The sequence below is a fragment of the Buceros rhinoceros genome, unplaced genomic scaffold (assembly GCF_000710305.1).
Source record: "Buceros rhinoceros silvestris isolate BGI_N320 unplaced genomic scaffold, ASM71030v1 scaffold6386, whole genome shotgun sequence".
NCBI lineage: Eukaryota > Metazoa > Chordata > Aves > Bucerotiformes > Bucerotidae > Buceros > Buceros rhinoceros.
In genome coordinates this window covers 101121-111223 of record NW_010419261.1, presented here as the reverse complement: position 1 = coordinate 111223, position 10103 = coordinate 101121, and the positions used below count along the sequence as shown (strand labels likewise).

General features: G+C 34.7%; 1 protein-coding gene across 12 annotated transcripts in view; it reads left to right on the top strand.

The window, feature by feature from the left end:
• The window catches only part of RIMS1 (regulating synaptic membrane exocytosis 1), a 135244-nt gene that overhangs the window by 35598 nt on the left and 89543 nt on the right, over window positions 1-10103 (top strand). For 3 of the 12 annotated variants that reach the window (XM_010138835.1, XM_010138834.1, XM_010138833.1), the window contains one exon: window positions 4320-4403. The exons of 8 other annotated variants lie outside the window; for them this stretch is intronic. In XM_010138835.1, coding sequence (XP_010137137.1) covers window positions 4320-4403 — 84 coding nt within the window. Of the gene's footprint in view, window positions 1-4319; window positions 4404-8660; window positions 8739-10103 lie in introns of all 12 variants that reach the window. One more of the 12 variants, XM_010138837.1, reaches the window with a different exon arrangement.

Sequence of the window (10103 nt, the reverse complement as noted above, 5' to 3'; positions counted from 1 at the left end):
GCCCCACTTCCCACTACTCCTTGATTGGAGCTTTGCTCTTCTCAAGTTGTGGCTTTATGGCAGAGGAGTGACTAATCTTCTGCTGAGATAGCTCAGGTGAATTTACACTAGTTCATTCCTTTTTAAGATTCTGTTCAAAATATATATATATATATCTATATGGTTGTTAAAAACAAAAAAAAAGTGTGACATAAGTAAGTCCACTTAGGATGAAGTAAAAGTTATCATTCTTGATTTTTTTTTAAATATCGTAGCATCATATTAGTAACTGAGTATGTAGATATATACATCTGTATTCATCTACAAGCAGCTATTTAATGTAATATTGTAGAGACAGTAACTGGCAGTTGTAAACTCTCGAGTTAGACTGTTACACTCAGAACTACACCTGTCACTGATGTTGAGTAGTTCCATTATGTCCTATAATTCCTGTCCAGCAAGCTTTGGCCAATAGACACTACACAAAATCTGCAGCATTTTTCATGAGCTCCGCTTGTTAGTAGCCTCTACTGCTACTAAACAGGTGGTTTTGACAAATCATCTGTGGGCCTGATCCAGAAAAATTGTCCATCGCTATGAATCTTTCACTTCTTTGATTTTAGAAGTCCTGAATAGGTGCTTTTGTCTTGGGATTCTTCTTGGGGCTGCTGAGAAGCTCTTTTTTACAAAATTCATATTCAAATTTTGCATTGTGGTTTTGTTCAAAATGTCAAGATCTGTGTGGCTCTGACAGCGGATTTAAGACATGCTTACTTTTTCTTTCCTTCCAACATAGATGATATTTCACCAATAAAGCCTAGTTTTTGGAGGAAGATCTTATATTTAATGTATAAAACCCACCCAATTAATCTTTTTGTTTTGGGGGAAGCTAATTTTAGATTTAATTCTCCACTGTTGATTACATCTGCTTACACTTTAATGTGAGGTTAGTAAGTGTAATGATAGCGGAGCCTTTAGTTAGAAGAACACATAATTAAGTTCAAGGTATGTAGAAAGCATTTTGTTTACATGCTGGACAGGATTAGAAAAAGAGGCTTAAAATACAGTAAGATAAGTTAATCTTAAACAGTAGGAAAGCTTTTTTTGAAAGCAAGTATTATGAAACATTGTAATAGATGATATGGAAAAGGTTGTCTTCATTACTGGAGACTGTCTAAGAAATTAGACAAGTATCTATCAGGTGTAGCGTTGGTCCTGCTTGTAGCAAACAGAAACACTCCATGGTTTTGTGAAGTCCAATCTATACAGCACCACTTTATATCATTATATTTGAGGGACATATTTTGAATGTATTGTTGGTTGTTTTCATGGTGTTTCCCCCACCTCCCCATGAAATTGTAGATTTGATTTAAAAATTTAGAATTTTTGTTCTCAAAATGTAAACTCCTAAATATGGAATTGTATATTTTTCAACAAATTTATGAGTATGCTCATCTATGGAAAATTATTTCTACTTACTTGCCCCAACTTTTGTCTCAGAGGGTATAAATTAGATTGTATTTGACATCAAGAATTAAAATAGTCCACTTGAGCTTTTTTTTTAAAATGGTATTGGCTGTGCATAACTGCTGGACAGTAGACAGCAGTATTTCTCTGTGTCAGTGGTTTATTGTAAATGGTTTCGATTTTTAAAATCTATGCGACATCATTCATGTCATTTGGAATGGTTGGAATAGTTACTGGTTTTTAAGATGCCACTTTGCCAGAAGTGATTTTGTTGACCCACACATACCAGAAGAAAATGACTTTCAGCAGCATGTATGAATTTGGGATATGTAAGTCTTGTTCGTTGCATTAAAACAAAAACAAAACAACAACACTAAAATGACAGTCCTTTTCTTCTGCTATAAGCCTCATCGTTTGAGCAAGGAACATCTGTATAACTCGACTGACAGACTGACCTTGCCCTGACACTGTCCTGCCAAAGTGTTTTGATAAATTGAATGGTTTGGTGCAGAACTTAATCCTTCGTATTTTTGCCTTTGCCACAGTATACTCTCAGAAATATCCAGCCCCTACTAATACATCTGTACAGTTGCCCCATGACTGCCTTTTTTAGATTTTTTTTCTTTTTCCCCCCTTCTATTTATTCCAAGCCTTTTTTTTTTCAAAATGTTTGTGGTGTTGAAGTTTCTGTGATGATCTGCAAGTTTGTAATAGTCATAAATATCCTCTAATGCCATTGAAAATGTTTTTACTGCTACCAGTTCCTTTAGTATGATTTTTTCATTGTCCTTTTCACTGTGTCTCAAAATTTCTGCTCTTTTTCCTTGTAAATTGGGCACCATTTCTTTAGAAGGGAGAAATTTGTTTGTGAGACCCTAGCCTCTGGCAGGAAAACATGCAGGCATGACATTTAAGTGCAGTATCTGAACTGACTCAGCAGTGGTTTCTCATCACATTAGCATCTTCCCCAGCTGGATTTAAATTGCAGCCAGTGATAGTTAATAATATGTAGTGTGGCTTCTATTTACCTTCTAAGTTTCGTGTATTGCAAGCAATTGTGCATGTTGGCGGTTAGCACGAGAGCAGTTACATGGATTTGTACTGCTTGTATGCTTTGGTCACGACAGGTTAGTTGGTGGACATCTGAGCAAATAAAACTGAGAAGCACAGCCCTGGGGTTAATTCGTGTACAACAGGGTCAGCATATCTGCAAAATGCAGCCCAGCAGTTGTATTAGAATTGTTCTTGGGGACTTCACTGCAGTAGGAATTGAAACATTTCAGAGATATTCAGGATATTTGCTGTCAGCTGGTCACTACAGATACCTGTTACCTGCTTATAAATAGATAACAGAGAAGTTGGAGCTGTCACTTGATCCAGTTAAGAACTTTCCTGATTTCGTGTTGATTTTTCTGAGGTGTTTTTTGTTTTTCAGTCTGAAGTATTTGTTGTTCAAATTGCATGCCTTAAGTGTTATGTTGATTATCACCATTTACATTTAAAATAATGTACAGTAAAATAACTGTTTGCATTAGGTATGCAACGTATTGTGTTCCCAGTTCTTTTCAACCATGTAAAGGAATAGGTTGTTGCATGTTTTTCTGTGTTGTACCATGGCTCATGGTCATTCAACATTCAGTGAAACAGAGCATGTTCTCAAAGTTCATACTGCATGATCTAATTAATTCTATCAAATGCTGTTTAATATCTGTAGTGGATATCGGCATATTAAGGGCTTTGAGTGCACTGATGCATTAACATTTTCTTTAACTCTTGCTTTGGAGAGGAAAAGAAACTAACTACTAACAACCTATTTGCTCTTTAAATTATTTCTCAAAGATCTACCTAACTGTTCAAGTGATGCTAATCTCCTTGAAACCTTTGTTATTTGCATGTTCCATAAATCAAACCCTTTTCCTTATTATGTGGACTGGAAGGATGCCTCAGAAAGTGAAATATTAGGTAGTTGTGCAAAGTTTATGTAAACAGTTTTCCATTTGCAAATTAATCAGAATATTCTGATTTTGTAAATTGTTACACATACTTGTATATATACACTTGTTATATACTTGTTATATATGCTTGTATATATACACTTTTGCTGTTACAACCGTATAACACCCCAGCCAAATAAGCAACCCCACTCTATAGTATAGTATATATCATTCTAAATTGAATCAGCTTTTTCAAGAAAAAAATCATGTAAGACACCAGTTTTCATTTGCAATTCAGATCCCTTTTTTAAATTTAATTGTGCAGCGTAATCTGCTGACATATACTCAGGGATGCAGAGGAATGAACCGAAGAGGAAGTTGGCTGCACACACTTTAAATATACATTTTTATACGAAAAAAATTACCCCAGTACTTGATACAAATGTTTGTAGCTTAGTTGTAGCTGATTAATTTATATTTACTCTCTCATTGTGTTCCAGAAAAGGGCCTCTTTATCCTTTAGAATTTTTCTTATAAGTTATAGTCCTCCATTTTTATTGAGAATGCATTTTTAAGTACAAAGAGACCATAATATGGTCTTTTAAAAGCTCTTCCAGTTTGGAATTAAAATTTTCTATGCAAATGGCAGGTTTTTAGATAGTCTAGCATTTGACAATATTTGAAAACTTACTTAATGGTACACTATGTAAAAGATTAAATCAGGCCTAATTCTGCATCTTTGGGCATACGTTCTCTTTGGTTCAGCTGTTAGGTTTCTGCAGTAAGGAGCCATAAGAATAATATACTTGACTAGAAAAAATAACTAGATAAGACACCATTACTTTTTGGGGTATTTTTCCAGTCCAAAATCCCATATATTTAATTTTATCGCAAACTAAATATCCTATTTTTTTCCTGTTTTATTGAACGGGCAAACAGGGGTAGATGGTCCCCCTCCCTAGAGAGGAGACGACCTACTAGTCCCAGGATTCATATCCAGCATGCATCTCCGGAGGATGACAGGTACTAGTCAACTCCTCCCAGTTGAAAAGTGGCTTACTGCATCTTGCACTCTTAGAGGAGTATACTGAAATTTTAAAGTATGCATATGTGTAGAGAGAGACTTACAACCTCCAGAAGCCCAAAATAAAACAGCAGCTTAGGTATCATCTCCGCATTTTGTTGAGCTGTTATAAAGCACCTAGCAATTAATGTTTTTTCAAGTTTTCTGTTTGCCAGAATGGTCACAGGCCATGAAATAATGTGTCTAATACAACAGAACTACATTAGTGTTAATGTTCTTTAGTCCGTTTTTACCTGCTTCTGTAAATGTTGGTGGTGTTTTCACTGTGGTGCTTTATAATGTGATAAATATTTGTTGTAGAGCCTATTCTTGTCTATTTTTATTTTTATAAATTTTTATTTATTGTTTTTTTTTCCCCTTTTTTAAACGAAGTGTTCGAAAGGGGGGAAAATCTCCCACAAACTGGTATGTTGGAAGTCTTGGTAACACTTGCTAGTTGATGTATGTAAAAATGGCACTGTTTGTAATTTCTGTCAAAATCAGGATGGTCTCTGTGGAGTAGGTTTTCCTAACAAGGTAGGTTTTGATTAAAACCACCAGTGCTTTACATAAAATTTTATGCTGAATACCACCTATGATTAATAGAGACACCTTTCTTTTTTTCTTGTCATGAGCTTTCTATTTCTATCAGTTTTGGTATTTCATTGCTTTGGCAGTAGTAATTTTTTTGGTGGGTTTTTTTTCCAGATAGATCTGGGTTTCTTTTCAAGCCGTTGTTATAATTTCTATTGAGGTGCAAATTCAAAGTTTTCCATTCAAAATTTTGTGTTACAGTAAATGACAGGATACAGATGGTTCATGTAAATAATCTGTACATGTGCAAACTCATGAAGCTGCACTTAAAACTGTAAGACTGATGTATAGATAAACCTCAGTTACTATAGTGTTTACCTTCTGCTAAACTCTATCCGTAGTACTTATATTTATACTGTTTTTTGTCTTGTTTGCTTGATAGTGGGTGTAATCCACTAAAAGAAGGTGGGAAGAGTGTAATTGTGTTCTGATAGCATTTCTTTTTTTGAGTAAGACAGCATTATAGATTATAAAATTACATTTGCAAAACATTATTTCAAAATTGTTCTCCCTTACACATACTGCATTTCTAGAAACTTTGTCAACAATCCCTTTGATGGGACAGCTATTAATAGTTCACAAAGGTACTTTGTATCTTTCAGGCAATTTTAAGTAATTTCACTTCCCATTTTTCAAGTCGATGGAAAGACTTGTTTTTGTCTTCAGTGGATCAGACTGCATAAAATCTTGTCATTGGCGTGATTAGGATTAAATCATATCACATATCAGCGAAAAGGGGTTTTCATCTAAATACTACCTTTTTAAATGCAAAATTGTAAGCTTTTGATGTCAGCTGAAGTTTTGTGGGAAAAGAATGAAATCATCTAATACCTGTTAGCAAACATATTACAGTAAAGCATCTGTAGGATATAGAATCCGTTAGGGGGAAGATTTTGAGTCAGAAAAAACAGGAGTCTAATTTCTGTAGTGAAATTAGTGCCACCTTGTGCTTGGAAGTCTTGCAGGTAATGTGGTCACCAAATCTCAGGGAGGCAGTCAGTGATGAAATTAGGAATTTAGGCTAACCTCAATCCTGATGATTAACTGCAGCCTCCCAGTTCGAGGATCTTTCTCCTAGATTAAGAGGAGTTTGGAGAACATTGGACTTTTTGCATTACATGCCTGATACAAAATAACAGCCCACCTTGTCTGTAGAGAGAGTACCAGTGAAGGAATCAAAGGTGCTGTACCTTTGTTTTCTACTCTTTTAAGTTTACATTAATTCGGCTGTAGCTTTGGCAGTTGGCCAACACCACTCGTTTCTATAATTTATGTTTTTTTAAGATATGCTTGTATCAATTTGACAACTGATGCAGTGAGTGTCAGGTAATGTGTCTGATGAATCAGAAGGGGCACCTAACTAACTGCTTATCACCACGTTCAAATCTTATTTTCACAGATTAATTGAGTTTGACAGATCTCATCTTACTCGTCATTTGAGTACATTCCAGATATATCTTATAAATTGGCCCAATTTGCATGTAAGGTGCAATCAAGATCTATTTCTGAATAAATTTCTTAAACATAGGACTGTGCATTATATCTAATTTTCATCATTTGCATTCAGGTTTTACAACATTGTATTTTTCCATAATGATTCTTAGCATAAATTCTAGTAAAGGTCTTGGCAAGATTGTTGTTATTCTGGAATTCGTTCACTTGCCACAGCAGAAAAAGGACTCCTTAGTGCACCTTGACAAGATGAAGACGTGGGTTATATGTTATTTCAGTGTTAAGAATTTACAAGTGTTTGGTTAGTATTATGTATCTCTTTAAGACATTTTGAAGAGTTTGTTTTGGTTTTAATTTGATATTCATTGCTGGGAGGTTTTTTGATTTTCATATTAGAATTAGACTTAGAGAATCTGTCTAAAGTGAAGGACTTTCTGGTGACTGAAGACTGTGAAATTGGAAGTGATGACAAAAACAAGGAGAATGAAAGTTGAGTATTTAATGGTAGGTGGGAATTTTATTCAGACTGTACATAATTTGAGAAGTCTGCACGTAATTTAAGCATATAAGCAAGACTGGATAAAATAAGCCTTTTAAAAAAATTAATTCTCATATACTTTCAGTTAAGAGAAGTATCTTTTGTTGGTCATGCATGCAGCTGTAAGAATGCTTGTCCAAGAGTCATCCTGAAGCCAGCCGTAGAGCAAGTACACTTCTGATATTTTCACAGAGAGAATTTGGGGTGTGCTGTGCACTGCCAGTGGCAGACTGACTAGGATGATCCTTTCCTGTCTTCCCAGCAACACTATGTGACTTGATCAGAAAGGAAGTTCTGCAGGACGTGAAGTGCTAGGAATGAGCATGGGGAACCTTCAGAGTAGCTGTGACCTCCCAGCTCACATATCATGTAAATACAGACTTTCAGAAATCTTCAAGAAAAATCAAGAAGTATTGAACATGACATTCTTTAGGGCTACATAAATGAACAGACTTACTGAAAACCAGTGGGGTCTTCTATACAAGCCAGTAATAAATAATTTTTAGTGTTAGACACTTATTTTATAAAAATGTTATTTTGTCACTTTAGGAATAGTAAGTTTTAACTTTTATAGGAATATTACAATATTTCTCTGTGTAGATTTTGTTTACACTCAGCAGTTATTTTGAGGCACATGGGTCTTTGGAATATGAAGTGTGAGTAGCTCATCTATATATATTATATAGTGCTTGTCTGTATATGTAACGAGGCCTTTATTGATCAGTGATTTGGTGTGACGGTTTCTAGATTTCCTCACCCTGATGGAAGTATAGATGCAAATCTATTACATACCATTGATTATTAGTGGTCTACAAATTTTGCTGAGTTTTCTCATAAAAGCCAGATTTGATATTTGAAAAAAATTCTTATATTGATACACCTTATTAAAAATTATGGTTTTCTACCATATATTCAATAAAAATAATAATAATCCCAAAAGCTAATAATGTTTTTGGCAAATTAAGAGGTATGAACAAACACACCTTTTTCTGTTCTTAAACAGCTTCAGCAGAAATGAAAATAATATAAAAATTAAGAAATATTCTGAACTTTATTTTAATTTCAAAAAAGCTGAATCAGTTCTTCTGCTTCACTGTTGTTGTTAGTTACTACTGTAGCAGACCAGCTGGCAACAGAATATGAAATTTTCATCAAAATATATGAAATTATGAAATTTACTTGCATTTTCAGGAGAATTTCACAATATAGTGACAAAATATTCATTTTTCAAATTCCTAAGGGAAGATGTTCTGTATAGGTTTATATATTAATCTAATGAACAATACTGTAGATTAATTCTCAAGAAGGATAATGGCAGCTGTTAAGCCACAGTGCTGCTGTTCAGCATGTAGAGTATAAAGGTCTTTAAAAATACTGTTCTGGCTTTCATCCTTTATTTTATTGCGTCTTAAATTGTTCATATTACATCTAAAAATTTTAACATTTCCTTAAAGCATATGGATTAAATCAGCAGAAGTGGAATAGAGAAATACAGGCTTTCGCAGGAGATAGTGCCTTAAAGCTTTTGGTTTATGTGTTTGACTGCATGTCTCCACCTTCACTGCATGTGACCATCTCTCTGTTTCTGCTCATTCTGTCCAAATTCACATCCATGTTTCCAAATTTTGTGAAGAACAAGGACGCTGGAGTCTTGCATTCCAAAACAGGACAGTGTAGACCACCTAAGTGCTAAACCTGGAGCACCACAGAGGTATCCTTATTTACTCAAATCATAGTTCCAAGCAAATGAGGTATTGGTTATAGTATATTCTTCATACGTTCTGCATAATACTTTCACGTCTTTAGTTAATTTCATTTCTCCTTTTATGCATAAGTACATATATGCATGTATTGTTCATAGATAATATCTAATTCCCTATAAAGTACATTTAAAAGGTAAATTTGACTATGACATGAGTGTCCTTATCTCCAGGGCATGCTTCATACATTGTGTATGGGCTTGAAATGACATCTGCTTTTAAATATGTCCCTGGCAATGCCTGCGGTGTGCTCTAGCTGAGCCTGAACTGAGAGGGGTGTAGGAAGCTGTTCAGCTACATGGAATTGTATACAATATCATCTTAGCAAGAGGGAGGAAACAGAAAGGAAATTGTGGTTTTAAACGTATTTCTAATGTGTGCTGCTTGCAAGAACAGCACAGAAAGCAGAGAAATAAGTGCATTCAGCTCACTAGTGCTGTGTATTGTCACTATTCACAGGAAAGCATGTCCTGCTCTCAGGTTTTCCATCCTACAAAGAGTAGTCACTATGTGCTCCTTTTCTCCATTGCTCATAATGTCATAGTCTATGCAAGTGACATATGGAGCAGGAAGAAGATAAGCCCCATAACCAGCCAAGCAGAAAATGAATAGTGCCTCATCATTTGAGTGATAATGCTGTTGCATTCAGTGGATCTAACCATGACTTTAAATACTTTACTGACCTTAGGTTTTAAGTAAAGCTGCAACATTTAATATGTGTTTCCCTGTGCATCCACCTTGTTTTTGTCCTGGTAAAGAAAAAAATGAAAAAGTAATGAGAATATACAAAAACTAAATCTGGAGGAAAACAGTTTTAGGACAAAGGGGATTTAAATTTTTAATCCAGATATTATATTTTGGTAAGAAAATATATTCTTTTAAACCTAGATAGCATTGGGTAATGATCTCTGCTCATGCAAAAAGAATTTTGTATTTTGCTGCAGTATATTCTTTGTTGTGGAGCATACTGCGTCACAATAAAATGCTCATCAAGTATTGCAATGGGTACGAATAATGAAAATCCACTATGATTATATTTGTTGGGTGTAATTTGGTGTTACAGATGCTTGGGTATCTTCCAGTTCAGACATTGGATTACTCTTTATAACCACAAAGATTTAAAAGGAAAACGTATAATTTTAATCTATTTGTTTTGTCCATGGTTAATCTTTTATAGCTTAATATATGACATTGTTTATAACATTTCAAGTTCCCATACATGTTTCTTGCACTGGTGTAAGATGCAAGATAGGGTTTGTCAACATTTCTGGTCTATCAATGAATAATCATCGCTTCCTGGTTTTGACCACTCCTGA